A 16,423-nucleotide genomic window follows, 5' to 3' on the forward strand; every position below is an offset into this window, starting at 1 on the left:
GTCTGTCAAACATACTTTGCATGCTTCCTGATTAAAATTAGCATCAATGATGGCCGTGTGTCTGCCCCCCCAAACCAAGGCTTACTTCAATACTCAAAACGGATATGAGCAGAAAGAAGAAACGATTGCATTGGAAAGGCAAATTTATTCTGCTTCCTCTTTTTGGTTTGTTAAAGGAACTTCATTTGATGTGAGCTGCTGGGAGGCAGATGCGTGAAGACAAGATGGACAGCAGATGGGGGCTTTGCTGGGCTCTGCTCTTCGTACCTGCTCTTCACTGTACAGGTGGGTGATTCTGATTTACAGAACTCGTCAATCCTCTGCCTTCTAGCAGGGAGCTTCTTTATGTTTCCTTTATAAATGCCATACTAGAGGTCACTTTGAGTTTTCTTTAAAGTCACATGCTGCTGCCTTCCAGTAACGTGTCATTTGTCTCTTTACAACAAAAAAAAATTATTTATTTTAATTTGGTTTTAATTATGAGCTGCAGGTGCAAGTAACACACTCATGGAGTCTGAACTGCTGTCTACTGAAGATACTGAAAGGCGACATTTTAGAAAGAAATTAAAGATTGTGGTGTCCTTGTAAGATAGCTGTGCATCACTCAAAGAAGACTCACAAAATAATAAAATGTAAGAAAACTTTAAATGAGGGGCGCAGTGGCAGAGATGGTTTTTAAAAGGAAATCATCTTAATGCTTAAATGATTATCTGATTAAAAGGCAAACATTATCACCAGAAAAAAAATGACAAAATAAAACGCTGATCTGTTCATTGCACTCTAACCATACGCACTACAGATAATGGATAAGTGTCATTTGTAAATACTGTATACGTGGTATGGTTTTAAAGTATCAACTAAAGATTAATTTTTAAAGAAATGGCTGAAAGGTGTGAATGTTAGTGTTGGGAGGACTGCTTTGTAATTTTAGAATCACTGACGGACCCCGGCTTCCGTCCTCTGTTAGAAGCTGATAATGCAGCCAATGAGGGGAAGCAGAAAACAAATAAATTTAGTGAAAGTAACAAATTATCTAACTGTTTAACAATGAGTACAAACAACACCATGTAGTGAGGTGTGTTGCAGTACACCATAACACAAGTGAGATATAGTGAAACATGATGAGGGTATAGTATAGTATAGTATAGTATAGTATAGTATAGTATAGTATAGTACAGAACGGTATAGTATCGCATAGCATAGTATAGTATGTTATAGTATAGTATAGTAAAGTAGGGTATAGTATAGTACGGTAGAGCATAGCATAGTATTGCACAGTACGGTATAGTATAGTATAGTATAGCACAGTACAGTATAGCATAGCATGGCATAGTATAGTATGTTATAGTATAGTAAAGTAGGGTATAGTATAGTACGGTAGAGCATAGCATAGTATAGCACAGTGCGGTATAGCATAGTATAGTATAATATAGTGTGGTGCGGTGCAGTATAGTATAGTATAGTACAGTACAGTATAGCATAGTATAGTATAGTATAGCATAGTATAGTATAGTATAGCATAGTGATGCCATGAAATTGGGGACCATGCAGTAAAAGTGTTGTGTAACCAAAATGCATGCAAGTGTCCTTCAGTGGAAGTCTGCAATTTGAACTTTCATCACATCTGAATTGTTTTATTTTTAATGTGAAGCTGTGGAGCAGAATTGGAAATCAAAGAAAAATGGGTCTTTTTGCCAAATATTATGGAGGGAACTATAATGAAATACACATTGGAATTAGAAATTATTAAGACTTCTTTTCTCTATTCTATTTTATTCTATTCTATTTGATTCTATTTATAAATGCATGAAGTGATTCCACTCCATTCCCAAAATATTCCCTCCTATATAATGTAATATTACACTATGGGACCAACTCCTATTGGTAATGGAATAATCCCACCATAGCATCTTAAAGACCAACAGCTGTTCTGCCTCTCTTCCTTTGTGCAGCAGTTTTGGTCCCTAACCAGATTAGACATGTGACAAACGACAGGAGACCCTTCAGTCTATCAAGCCCATTTGTTTCACTAATAGCTAAGCTGTCCCCACATCTCCTTCAGATTCTTCTTGAAGGTTGTCAACGTTTCTGGTCCAACTCCATGCCTCTGTAGTTGTTTTCCAGAGTCCAATAACACTTTGCATAAAAAAGAGCTTCCCAACTTCTGTCTTAAATTCACGTCCCATCATTTCCGCTGATGTGCCCGAGTATGGGACTCACTGCAGTAAGGAGACCCCCATTCACAACCCTGGGAGGAGTTTGCATGTTCTCCCCGTGTCTACAAAGGTTTCCTCCAACTGTCCAAAGTCATGCATGTTAAGGGGACTGGCGATGATAAATTAGGCCCAAGATTGTGTGTGTGTGTCAGCGTTCACCCTCAGATGGACTGGCACCCTGTCCAGGGTTTGTGCCCTGTGCCAGCTGGGCTTGGCTCCAGCCTGTGACCTTGGTCTGTATTAAGTGGGTTAGAAAATGACAAATTGCTAGAAAATCCATATTGTAAATTGTAATTATTGAACAGTGGATGCCTTTGTGTCTAATTACGTATAAAATGTATTCATTTATGAATTCGTGTAATGTGACCTCGACTTCAGTTACAGTACAGGCAGCACAGGACCTCTGAAGTTCATAAAGAAGCAGATACCTCCATGAGTGATCATTATGACTTTGCACACTTGGAGTATGCTGGCCTTCATGATTTGTAAGCTGATATTTTTCTTATTTCTTCAGAGTTTGACCTCCAAAGGACCCATTTTTTCTGTATAAATCATTTCAGTGATAAACAGCAATGGTTTTCATTCAGTGCTGTCAGCTAAAACAAGCATAAGAAACAGAACTGGGAGTGAAAGCAACAGGACAGCTTTGCATCTACAGGCACTTCTGTGTTCCCCAAAAGCTTCCATTTATTATGCAAAACATAGCTTAATGCTTACCACGATGAAGACACCGCCTGAGCTGGCATTTCTGCCAGGATGGGCCCACATTCCATTGCCTGGAAGGGAGGCCAAGAGAAAGAAAAGGCAGGAGACTTCCTGTTTTTGCCATGAAGTTGATAGGAGGATCCAACAATTTGTGGAGTGGGACTGCATTGTGGCAGGAGTGGACAAAGGAGCCCAACCCGGCAGAGAGGACAATACAATAATACAATCAGGGAGGACTCCATACCCTTCATGGGGTATCCCTGGGCCTCAGTACCCAAAATGGTCACCCACAGGGCTTGCTGGGAAACTGTAGTGCCATGGGGCAGCCCTGTTAGGTTCATTGGGTGTTACAGGGATTAATGATCCCTGCTATCAGGGAATTCCCTGATATTCCCATATTCCCATATGAAGTTCCGCTTGACCCAGAGGTACTTCCAATGAGATACACTCTGGCACCAGAAGTGGTCTTGGATAAAGGAAGTCACCCTGCCTCACCTAGGAGAGTTGGAGTCAGGTGGAAGAAGAATAAAGATCAACCGGGGAAGGGTGGAGGAGAAAGGAAGAAGAGGAGAAGGATTTTGCTTATGCTTGTCCTAAGATTGTTATCATCCTCTTTAATAAAAGCCTTGTGTGCGTCCAGGTGTCCGTGTGTGTGTGTCTCCTGGTGAAGTGCGCATGCGCGGGGTCACACGGCACGTGTTCAGTCTCTTTCTGTGCATTCCCTGTGCAGACACACACATAGGCGCATGAGAGACAGACACGCAGACACAGGCGTGTGCACGACAGACACACGCACGTACACACACACACAGGTGCCTGCGGGATGCACACACACACAGGCGCACGCGGGACGCAAACACACACAGGCACACGCGGGACGTATACACACACAGGTGTGCGCGTGCATTGTTGCAGTGTTACTTTTCTTGGTTGTTTATTAATTTTTCAAATGTTCATTTTTTTCCCTGTGCTTAAAACTCATTAAAAAAGGTGTTTTTAGCGAGCGGGTCGTAAGGCTATAGCGCAAACTCTTCCAGTCTTAGTTTTCTCAGTTGTTCAAGGTTTTCTTAGTGTTATTCAATGTTTTTACATTTAGTTTACTATTAAGCTGTGCATTCAGTGGTATAATTAACTATATTTGTGCTTAAAAACGTAAAAAAATATATATTTACATACAGTTCATATGGTCTGGAATGGATTAATTGTATTTACATACAGTCCTATCGGGGAAATTACTTCGGTTCACGACCAGATCGGGTTACAACCAGAGTTTTGGCACGAATTATGGTCGTGAACCGAGGTTCCACTGTATTACTGTCATACAAAATTACAGGCATTTTACAGAAATACAAACCAGTATTACTGAGAGAGAAAAATTAAAGGCACACAATACAGTGACGCGTATTACAGCTACATTCAAGGTCCCTTGCCATTTAATATCGACTGTTTCTACTAATGTTTATGCACTACTGTTCTAGCGCTTGTTATTGTAACTGACTTAATGTCTAATACCAAATAAAAGCCTTTATTAAGGTCACTTATCACCATAAACCTCTGATTTGAACCCGGGGCTTGTGTCTGGAGTTCAGGGTGCTGCAGTGCCACCAAGGGGTCACAACTCACAATTTAAAAAGAGGACTTTTTGAATTTGGCCGCACGGTGGAGCAGTGGTAGCGCTGTTGCCTCACAGTAAGGAGACCGAGGTTTGCTTCCCGGGTCCTCCCTGTGTGGAGTTTGCATGTTCTCCCCGTGTCTGAGTGGGTTTCCTCCGGGTGCTCCGGTTTCCTTCCACAGTCCAAAGACATACAGGTTAGGTGTATTGGTGATCCTAAATTGTCCCAGGTGTGTGTGTGTGTCCCCTGCGGTGGGCTGGCACCCTGTCCGGGATTTGTTCCTGCCTTGTGCCCTGTGCTGTCTGGGATTGGCTCCAGCAGACCCCCATGACCCTGTGTTAGGATATAGCGGGTTGGACATTGACTGGCTGACTTTTTGAAGTCTGAATTACTTTTAGGCGACTGCCTGTCCCTTTTAGTTTCAGACTGCAGGTATATAAGACATTGGTCACATTCAAAAACAAATAAATCACGTTTGAAAAGTGAACAGGAAAGTATGAACTATTTCACACAGGTTGAGCAAATTTCTTTAATTTCTTAAGTTTAATTCAATATTGGCTAAATCAAAAATTCAAATTTAACCTGTACCATTGGTGGCCATCGAGGACACTGAGGCCATGAGACATGGCTTCCCAGTGGCAGAGCACAACAGGCCACCCTCTGAATTTGGTCCTCTGGAGCCCACCCATGTGTGTCACATATTTTACATGAGAGTGGAAAGGGAAGTTTGAGAAATCAAAGTTTCGGTTTCTCAGAGAGCTGCATTTCTTACGCTTTAAATGAAGTAATCCATTTTACTAGGAGCCTCGGAGTGTTGGAGTGTTCAGTGGCACACTGAATGAATTGGACACCATTTAGAAAGACACACGTGTGCCTGTGCATAGGAGGTCCTCCAATTCACACCACATGACAGGACAGAAACCAAGCTGTGACATCCGAGGGACTCATACAGTGTGAATTATGGGACCTTCTATACTCAGGTACATGTCGGCCATTCTAAGTTTGTTTCAGGTGGACTCCAATTCCTTAGAAGAAACAGCTTTAGACAAAAATGAGACATGACACACAACTGAGGGAAAACTGAGAATTTGATTTTAAGAGTATGGTATATTTTGTCAGATCCCTTTCTTGTCTTGTTTTAATTTCTTTCAAGACTTCACATTCTTTACTTATTACTTGGGGGCTTCGGTCTCCAACCCCTTTTACCCCCTGCCATCGGCCGCCTCTCCGAAACTCCTCTTAAACGGTGATACAATGGGAAACAAATACTTTTTTTAAATGGAGATACAATGGGAAACAAAAACTTTTTTTTAAAACATTGAAACAATGGGAAACAAATACTTTTTTTTAAACGGTGATACAATGGGAAACAAATACTTTTTTTAAATGGAGATACAATGGGAAACAAATACTTTTTTTAAATGGAGATACAATGGGAAACAAAAACTTTTTTTTAAAACATTGAAACAATGGGAAACAAATACTTTTTTTTAAACGGTGATACAATGGGAAACAATTTTTTTTAAAGAGTGATACAATGGGAAACAAATTATTTTTTTTAAAAAAGTGATACAATGGGAAACAAATACATTTTTTGAAACAGAGATACAATGGAAAACAAAAGTTTTTTTTAAACGGAGATACAATGGGAAACAAATAATTTTTTTTTAGACAGTGATACAATGGGAAACAAATACATTTTTTTTTTAAACAGTGATACATTTTTTTAACTCCTCTTTGCTTGAGCAGCCACTGGGGTGCTGCTGCCCTCACGTGTGATCTGCAATTCGCTCACCTACCCTTTCCCCCCCACCTCCACCAGCAGTAGGCACTATTGTGAAGAGGGGGGCTGTTCGCACCCCATGGAGACGCGGCTGCTCCTCCGATGCACCTCTTAAACTGTGATATATTGGGAAACAAGTAACAGGTGTGCTTTTCACCTCCTCTTTGATCAAGATGGCTTGCCGGTGCTGTGTGCCGCGTGATCTGCATTTTGTCTGGAGCTGTGCAGCACCTGAATATTTGATCTCTTTTCACTGTTCCATTATTTCCCTGAGTAATGTTTTCAGTTTGTTTGAGCTAATGCGATCTTTACTCTCATTTTTTGAGACTTTTGAATTTTTCTACTTCCATTATCTCTAACCTGCTCTGTCTGTGTAGCTCGAGACTTGTGTCTGAGGGTTGTAAGTATGAGGTGACTTGCCTGTCTTGCGGGAAGTGAAAGTGTCTCTCTGTTTCTGTCTCTCTTCTAAAGATCATGTCTTGTCCCCGGGAAAAAGTCTCTTAGCAAGTTTTTTTTTTTTATAATAGAGAGATTGGACTAACATGTTTTTCAAAGGGGATTTACAACATTTGAGATACGATCGGTTCAATTTCTTTTGTTTTTCCATTTGGAGCACAGGCAGGTGAAGTGACCTGCTCATGGTCACACACTGGTGTCAATAGTGGGATTTCCACCATCAGTCTCAGGATTTGAAGTCCACCATGCCACACTGCCTACATTTTTTGCGGAATGAGTCTGTTCTAATGGAGCAAGCAATATAAATCAGACTAGCTAATTATATTATTCAAAAGCAATTGCTACAGCTTTGTAATCCTAGTAAAATGTTTTATTACCACAAACAACTGTCCATACATTTCACCAGATATTACTGAACACACAAAGTAAATACTTTGAAATTGCAAATAAATAAATAAATAAATAAATAAATAAATATTCTCAAGACACTGCTTGGAAGACCAGAGCCCATTGTGTGACTTTGCAGAGATCTCTGCTTAAACTCAACAGGAGACCCTTGTGAGAATTGGGGTGAAACATTCACTAGAAAAATCAGAGAAGTAAGAGACAAAAGACAATGTCTACATTTTATTTCTTTCTGATCTAAATTGTTGTGGAGGAAAAACCAAAAAGATATTAAGGAGATCTAATTTTTTATTTTTCATTGTTTGGGGTATATCGTAGCTGTGGTAAAACACCCAGTTGGCCAGAAAAAAAAGCCACATTTCAACTACTCTATTTAGTGTTAAAGTCAATTGCTTTTAATTTACAGAAAAAAAGTCATCAGGCCTATGGGATCTTTTAAAATCGCAGCAGATGAAACATAAAACACCTTAATACCATGAAGAAGGCCCGTACAAAGCTGTCTTTTAATGGCCGGAGTTCTTCTTTGGTTCCCTATTTCTTTTTTGGGTCACAACAAGTTCCATTGACTTCAGTTTTCACACTCTGAACAGGTGGAGTTCTGTACCATCAACCAGCTCTGGGCCGCATGACCTGAAGAAGGTCTCTTCACCTTCTATTACTAGATGGTCATTGTCTCTGAACTTTTAGTGAACCTCCATGTTGTGTTCTTCTTTGATCTTCATCTGGGGAAAGATAAGAAACACTTTGAGGCATCAGGAGCTCCTTGTCTGTGCTACTGGACAGGAGGTGGAGGAGGTGGAAGAACCATGACAATAAGATATAAACCTCAAACAGACAGAAATGAAAGGCACTGTGTGATAGACAGGTGGACCTGAAACATCCTGCATGATAGCAACGTGGATATGTCTGGCTGGGACAATCAAACGACCATTTAATGTCAGGGCAATATTCACTACCTCAGTGGATCCTAATGATTTTTCGTTTTTAGTACAGGTTTTTTAAACTGCCATTTATTTAGTTTTTTTTTTTTTAAATAAGTTTTTGGAATAGATTTTTAAATATATTCATATGTTGTATGATAATATGTTACTGTTACAGGATTCAGTGTCTCTCAGCCTCAGGGCCAAATGGAAGCAGAGGAGAGTAGCAATGTCACTTTAGTGTGCGTCATGTCCAGTGAGACTCCACTGGGACCAGCGAGGTGGTACAAATGTGCTGGCAGCGAGCGCACACACTTCTACTCAGGAGCCCCCAAAGGAGGAGATAAGATTGACCCTCGAGTGACTTGGACAGTGAATAACACGCTTCTCAACTACAGCATCACAATAAGAGACCTCAGAATCAACGACACGGGAGAGTATTACTGTGAGAAATACACAAAGGGAGAGAATGAGAACAAACCATATGCCTCAGGACCGGGGGTCAAACTGACTGTGAAAGGTGAGCTTGTTTTAATTTTTATTTCCTGCTGTGAGTGCTGAACTGTGTTGTTATAACATTTGAACACTTCACACAAAAGTAACTGCGCTCTTGAACTCTCACGTTGAGTTATTAAACTCACAGACTTGAAAGACAAGAAATTGAGTCAAAGAGGAGGCAGGGTGCCAACACCATCCTGCTTATTTCACATGAGACACGGACTGGCATACGCTTGGAACGAGTTACTCATTCATTTATAATGAAAACCAGAGGAAAGATCGCTGTGGTGGGCTGGCGCTCTTGCCTGGGGTTTGTTTCCTGCCTTGCGCCCTGTGTTGGCTGGGATTGGCTCCAGCAGACCCCCGTGACCCTATAGTTAGGATATAACGGGTTGGGTAATGGATGGATGGATGGATGGAAAGATCAAAATAATTCTGATTTAAAAACCAAAAGAAAGGATTACAACTATTGCATGATAGATAGATAGATAGATAGATAGATAGATAGATAGATAGATAGATAGATAGATAGATAGATAGGAAAGGCACTATATAATAGATAGATAGATAGATAGATAATGTGAAAGTCATTATATGAAAGATAGTAAAAGAACCCAATTGTGATTAATGATGTGAAAAACTGCCATGGATAAAAGAAAAAATAAAATTGTACGTTACTTGTGTCATTCATTGGTCAAGAGTTCAGTCTTCCATTTAAAAGCGCTTTACTATGGGGGAATTAATTTCTTGTTTATGATGTACGCTGACTTTAATGGGAATATATATTGAACATTTTTTTTACAAAAAAATGGATGTGTTCTGTATGTTGTGAGCATACAACTGGTAACTTTCAAGTGGATTATGAGAGTAACGTGAGATTTTTGTTTTTTCCCTACATGATCTTTTTTCACATTGTTTGTACAGCTTAGGTCACCATTAAGTTCTGTTATTTTATACCTTTTCTTCTTTACTTTTTGCATGAAAGCAACATTACAATTTTTTTTCATGGCCATCACTACAAACTACATGGGGTAATTAACATACACAAAATATCATTTTTGGGTGGAGTATTCCTTTAAATGATGACTTCTGATGAATGCTAAAGACCTAAATATTGCGCCTCTAATGTTCTTTTTAATTTCACAGTAACCTTTACCTATTGTCAGTTTACCTTACAATGCCCCCTCGCTATCTTTATCACTTACACCGATCAGCAACAACATTAAAAGCACTTGCCTAATATTGTGAGTGTTCTCCTCCTGCCATCAAAACAGAGGCATGAACTCCACAAGACCTCTGATGGTGTCCTGTGGTATCTGCACCAAGACGTTAGCAGCAGATTCTTTATGCCCTGTAAGTGGTGAGGTGGGGCCTGCATGGATCGGACTTGTTTTTCCCACACATCCCAGAGATGCTCGATCGGACTGAGATCTGGTGGAATTTGGGGGCTCAAGTCAACACCTTGAACTCTTTTGTTGTGTTCCTCAAACTATTCTTTAACAATTTTTGCAGTTTGTCAGGATGAATTATCCTGCTGACGGAAGCCACTGCCATTGCCATTAAGGTGTTGATATAGTCTGCAACAATCTTTAGGAAGGTGGTACGTGTCACATGAATGCCAGGACCCAGGGTTGGCCAGCAGAACATTGCACAGATCATCACTCTGCCTTCATGTGCTTGCCTTCTTCTCAACGTCCATCCTACTGTCATCTCTCACCAGATAAAGGACTCACAGAAACCTGGCTGTCTACCAGATATAAAAGAAAATGTGATTCATTAGACCAGGCCACCTTCTTCCATTGCTCCAGTTCTGATGCTCATGTGCCCATTGTAGGCACTTTCATGGTAGGGCAGTGGCCAGTGTAGGAACTCTGATCGGTCCATGGCTATGCAGTGATGCACTGCGGGTCACAACATCTTTCTGTCATGACCAGCATTACGTTTTTCAGCACTGTGTGCTACAATAGCTAATCTTTGGTGCCCATGCCCTGCCCATCAGTGTGCCTTGGGTGTCTATGACCCTCTGGCCCTAATGCCTAACCTTAACCCTAAATCTAGGCCTAAACCCAATTCACCAGTGGTCCTTCCTCTGGTAATTTTTGGAAGGTACTAACCACTGCATGTCAGGAAGACCCCACAAGTCCTGTCATTTTTGTCATCTAGCTGTCACAATTTGGCCCTTGTCAAAGTCGCTCAGAACCTTACACTTGCCCATTTTGTTCTGCTTCCTTCCAACCCAACGCCTTCAAAGGCTGAGTGTTCACTTGCTGCCTAATATATCCCACCCCTTGACAAAAGCCATTGTAATGAGATAATCAATGGTATTCACTTCACCTGTTGGTTGTTCTAATGTTGAGGCTGATCGGTGCACATGGTACACCAAATTTACTGGATTTCATTTTTTTTCTAACACCAACCGAGTTAATCACTGTATGTTTAGGTCAAGTCTAAAGTACATCTAAAACTTCATTTTCAGTTATGTGAACCATCACCCCAGTTCTCTTAAGCCATCTCTTACCACTTTTTCTCTTTAGGATTTCCAGTTATCCACGGTCCGACTAGCAGGGTGCAGGTGGGCGCCACTGTCAATCTGTCTTGTGAAGCTGCAGGATCCTCTGCTACTGAAATTGAGTGGAAGAAGAACGACAGCAAATTGACATCAAATACAGAATCAAGTCTAGTCAGCCTGGTGGTGAACAAGAGTGACATCAAATCTGTCATTGAATGCCAGGTGTCTGGATTCCCGAAGCTGTCAACCACTTATAGCATGAACTCCATCATTATGGGTAACTACTGACTTTATTCATTCTCTTGTAGCTTTGTCTCCTCTACAGGAAAGATTGAAAACTCAAATCAGACCAAATGAGTACCAGATGGGTGACATGACTGTGGGGAGAGTTTAACTCCGGGGCATGGAGTGGTCACAACAGGCAGAATGGTGGCTCAGAGGCTAGGGATCTACACTGGCAATCGGAAGGTTTCCAGTTCGAATCCCGTAAATTCCAAAAGGCCCTTAACCTGCAATTGCTGAGCACTTTGAGTAATGAGAAAAGCACAATGTAAAGAATTATTACATGTGACCCCAGTTTGCTCTAACTATAGTCATTCGGTCACCCAATATAGCCAATAGTCCAGTGGATCAAGACGGTGACTTTAAAATGAGTTCTTTAAGAACACACGGACACACTTGGAAACTTGTTAAGGGTAAATTTCACACCAAGTATTTTGAAGTTGTTCTTCATTCAGAGAACCAGAGACACATGGAATAAGTGACCAAGTAGTGAGGTAGACAGGAGGACTTTAAGGACCTCCAAAACTTAACTTGATGTTATTTTGGAAGAACTGGATGGCTAAGTCTGGAGAGCTTTGCTGCTCTCGTCTTGATTGTTTTAACTCTTTGAGAGTTGAGTATTTTTTCCAAAAAACTGTTTTCTGAAAAGCACACAAAGCAATTGTTTCACACATAAATCAACATCAAACATCCGTTGCTGTGGCTTCTATCAGTGCCTGTTCGCTGTTTCTGGAAACTGCATGGAGACGGCTCGACGGGCAACAAGAATGCACTGCGGGGTGGCTGCCTGGCTGTCTTCACGCGGCGGTGGCAAGCGCAGTGCAACACAATCTGGTTTGTACCTCTTGTCATTGTAAGTGGTGGTCCGCCCAGGTGAATGTTGCCGTAGGTGCATGAGCTACATGAACGCATTCAGCACCACGATCAGCTAGTACCTCACTTTCGTTTTGGATCTCCAGATCATTTAAATCCCACAAGTCAGAGTCTGATTCAGCGATAATTAACAAAATGTCATCCATGATGCTTTGCGCATCTGCTTTAGTCTCTCGCCTGATGTCGATGCTGTTTTAGAGTTTGTTTGCTCTTCGCTACTCATGCATGTGTAAGGAATCCATGTCAAATCAAGGAAGCTAACTTCCCTTCTAGCAAAGAGAGTTGAACTAAAACATAACAGCGAGTTTTGTCGCAGTTTACAGCTGATTAACATCCTCTATTCCTAAATTTCGACAAAAGTCAACATCCACCCTGAAAGAGTTAATGTTCTAATTAGGCCTTCAGAGACAGCCAGGGAAAGCAGGCCTGAAATCCACCAGCCTGCCCAGAGGAGCAGCACTAAAAGACAGGCTTCAGCTTGTATGGCTGGCTTGGGTCTAGTCAGTCAGTCATTATCCAACCCGCTATATCCCAACACAGGGTCACGGGGGTCCGCTGGAGCCAATCCCAGGGCACAAGGCAGGAATAAACCCTGGGCAGGGCGCCAGCCCACTGCAGGGCACACACACACACACCAAGCACACACTAAGGACACTTTCGGATCGCCAATTCACCTAACCTGCATGTCTTTGGACTGTTGGAGGAAACCCACGTAGACACGGGGAGAACATGCGAACTCCACGCAGGGAGGACCTGGAAAGCAAACCAAGGTCTCCATACAGTGAGGCAGCAGCACTACCACTGCGCCACTGTGCCGCCCGGCTTGGGTCTTCACATGGCTTAAATGTGCTTAACTCTTCAACTTCAAAAACATACTCTGCTATGTCCCGAAATACATGCAGAATGCACCACTAGGAAGGGGAAAACCATCAGCCCCAGGATAGTACATAAGAAACCTAAGAACTTTGACAAATAAGAGGAGACCATTCAGTCCATCTAACTTGTTTATTTCCCTAATAGCTAAGCTGTCCCACTGTCTCATCCAGGTTCTTCTTAAAGGTTGTCAAGATTTCTGCTTCAACTCCCAATCTCGGTGGTCTGTTCCAGAGTCCTGTGACTCTTTGCGCACAGAAGTGCTTCCTGGCTTCAGTCTTAAATGCACTTCCCCTTAATTTCCACAGACGTCCTTGAGTACGTAATTCACCATTACGTTGAAAGAATTTTGCTTTATCTACTTTATCAATGCCTTTTGGGATTTTAAAGACCTGGATTAGGTCCCCACGCCGTTTCTTCTGCTCGAGACTAAACAGGTTTCAATCTCTGAATCTCACAGCCGCCCTAACCCCGACACTGACAGGCTGAGACACAAGTTGCCACACAGCACCCGGTTTAGTCACATAAAGCAGCCCAGTATACAGCAGTAACACAGTCCCTTCTCTTTGCCAGTCCTTCTGCCTCCACTCCTCCTCATGAGCGTCGCCCACTTCCTCCCGACTCAGGCCATTAAGTGGTGGTGACTGGCTCTTTTATAGGGCACCCGGAAGGACTCTAGGTGCCCAACAACCTTCTTCCAGCATCATTTCCAGGTGTGGTGGCAGTGCTGCCGAATGGGGCCCTGCAAATGTCCAGGTGCCCTCAGGGTTGAGCTTCCATGCTCGTGACCCGTGGCCCTGCTGGAAGCCAAGGGGGGCTACCATCTGTTGATCTGGAGGAGAAACAGTCCTAAAAATTATCTCTCTCTCCTGGTCCTTCCATAGTCGGGGTGTCCCAGTCAGGTAAGGGCCCCAGCTACCCGTCACAACATAAACAACAACAACATACATGATAATAACCAAAGGGCCAAAAATGAACAAAAAGGACATAAAAGAGGAATTGAAACATGAGCCTTGCTTGGTGGGGGACCCTGGTTTAAATTTAAACACCAACACCCTAATGATGTTGATGACTTGAAAATGTCACCATGCTGATTCATGATGAGAGGAGCAAGGCAGGTTAGGTGCCAGGCCTTTGGGTCAATAAACTCGATAACATCGTGTTTGATGGATTTGAGGAGATTTAATGCCCTCCATAATGTCTGGGACAAAGACACATTTGTCCAGTTGTCCCAAACATTACGGTGCTCTGAATTTTAACTATGTCAAAAACGTGTCGTGTGACTGAAATTTCTGCAAAACTTCTTTCAATGTAAGTCTGCAACTTGCACTTTAATCACAATGTCTGAATTGTTTGATTTGTAAATTTAAAACTGTGGAGTAGAGTGGGGGGTAAATCAAGGAAAAACGTGTCTTTGTCCCAAACGTTATGAAGGACACCATAGGTTGCCAGTATTGTGACTCACGAACATGAACATTAGCCAATGTGAGAGAGACCTTCAGTTGCTTAGAAGTTACCTTGGGGTCCTTTGTGATCTCGCAGACTAGTACACGCCTTGCTCTTGGAGTAATAATTATTACTTATTATTTATCTATCCCCTTAGCTGTTTTTTATATCTATTATACAGTGCCTTCCCTGTTTATTAATATACCTAGTGACTTCTCTGTCTGTCTGTCTATTATGCAGTGCTCTGTCTGTCTATGTCTCATGGATTTTAAAAATAACAGTTATAAAGACACTTGTTCATGTTAATTGCAGTCTCAATTGTTAAAAATATTTTAAAAGGAGAATCCCACATGAAAATACAACCATCTGACTGACTGACACTTTATATGGTTAAAAAGAAAAATAAATAACACTTTCTCCCCAGCGGGGAGTTGAACTCAGGTCTCTGAGGAGCAACGAGCCTGCTGTGCACTGATTGGCTGAGCAGTCTGCGTCAACTATATGCGATTGGCCCCTGCGCGGTAGGCGGGGAAAGTTAACCCGAAATAATAAATTGACTGCAGCTCTGAGAGAAAAGGTTTATGTAGTTGTTAGTGACCTGGTGAACTGATGACTGGAGATGGTACTAAAGTGAAAATTCTTTACACCATAACAAAATATTTTGGTGCTGTATAAATGTAAAATTTGATTTTGTCTCTGTTAGACATTACATTTCCAATAGTTTGTTTTATTGCACTGGTTTTGTTCAGTGTTTATTAGAATGCTGGGGGGGTGGGCGCCGGTGGGCAGAAGGGGTGTTCGCCCAGGGCACCAGACAGACAGGCTAGGACCGCCCCTGAACAGACAGACAGACAGACAGTATTCTCACCAACTCCATGACATGTTTGAAATGAACCGCCAGGAACTGTGGGAGACTCCCTGGATTTATAGGGCAGATGCAGATTTCTGGCAGTGATTGGCAGCTAGCCCCGCCCCTTGGGACACCACCCATAAAACACATGGATCATAGCACAAGCGTCTTATTTACCGTACACAGACAAAATTGAAGAATAATGCACATCATAACCAAAAGTACCTTTAACATAAATAAAAGAATCAAGAATAAACAACACAGACCTAACTCATGAATCTGAAGCCCAGCCATACTGTTACACTTCTGTGAGTTCCCGGTCTAATTTGGGGGGGCAGTTCCAGGTAGTGATTGTAAGTTGGCCCCGCCTCCTGAAGAACAACTCACAAAATGCATGGAACTGAACAAGGGCAACTTGGAGACAAAAACAAAGAATCACGCACACATAATCATCAAAAGCAGCAGTAACATAAATAAAGGGCACCAACAAGTCATGAAACAAGATGCTGAAACCAAGCCGAGGGAGGAACCCTAAATGAAACATGACAGTTCATCTCTTCTTCATGGTTCCTAAAATTTCAATTCTAAAAGTGCTGCATGAGGATCCAGAAAATGCAAAAATCCAGACCAACCAAATCCTGGAGCAGTCCAGATCTGCGGATATTTACTGTAGAACTAAAGAGACAATCAGCTCCAAACGACAGGCATCTAAATTCTCTGCTTTGACCACATGTATTGAGTTTGCTGCCACCTTGGGGGTCTTCCAAATATCATAACTTTTGTAACAAATGAAAAAACAGCCATCACTTACTGTGTGCTCTCCTGATAAAATGTAGCGCCTCAAGTCCGGCTAAGGCGAGGATACCGATGAGGACAGCAGCCAGGATGATAAAAGAGGTCATCATGTGGGTCATCTTTTCTAAAACAAAAAACCAAATGGGTTATGATTGAATAATACTTGGCAAAAATAATCATCAAATGTAAATCTTAAGGT

At 41.8% G+C, this 16,423-nt stretch overlaps 1 protein-coding gene across 3 annotated transcripts in view; it reads left to right on the forward strand.

Annotated features, from left to right (window-relative positions):
• Window positions 1-200: 200 nt before the first annotated feature.
• The window catches only part of LOC120538046 (hemicentin-1-like), a 36,493-nt gene continuing 20,270 nt past the window's right edge, over window positions 201-16,423 (forward strand). For all 3 annotated transcript variants that reach the window (XM_039767443.1, XM_039767444.1, XM_039767445.1), the window contains exons 1-3: window positions 201-285; window positions 8,277-8,618; window positions 11,131-11,382. In XM_039767443.1, the coding sequence (XP_039623377.1) occupies window positions 210-285; window positions 8,277-8,618; window positions 11,131-11,382 (670 nt within the window). In that variant the 5' untranslated portion in view covers window positions 201-209. The remainder of the gene's footprint in view (window positions 286-8,276; window positions 8,619-11,130; window positions 11,383-16,423) is intronic.

The sequence above is a fragment of the Polypterus senegalus genome, chromosome 10 (genome assembly GCF_016835505.1).
Source record: "Polypterus senegalus isolate Bchr_013 chromosome 10, ASM1683550v1, whole genome shotgun sequence".
NCBI classification, from domain to species: domain Eukaryota; kingdom Metazoa; phylum Chordata; class Cladistia; order Polypteriformes; family Polypteridae; genus Polypterus; species Polypterus senegalus.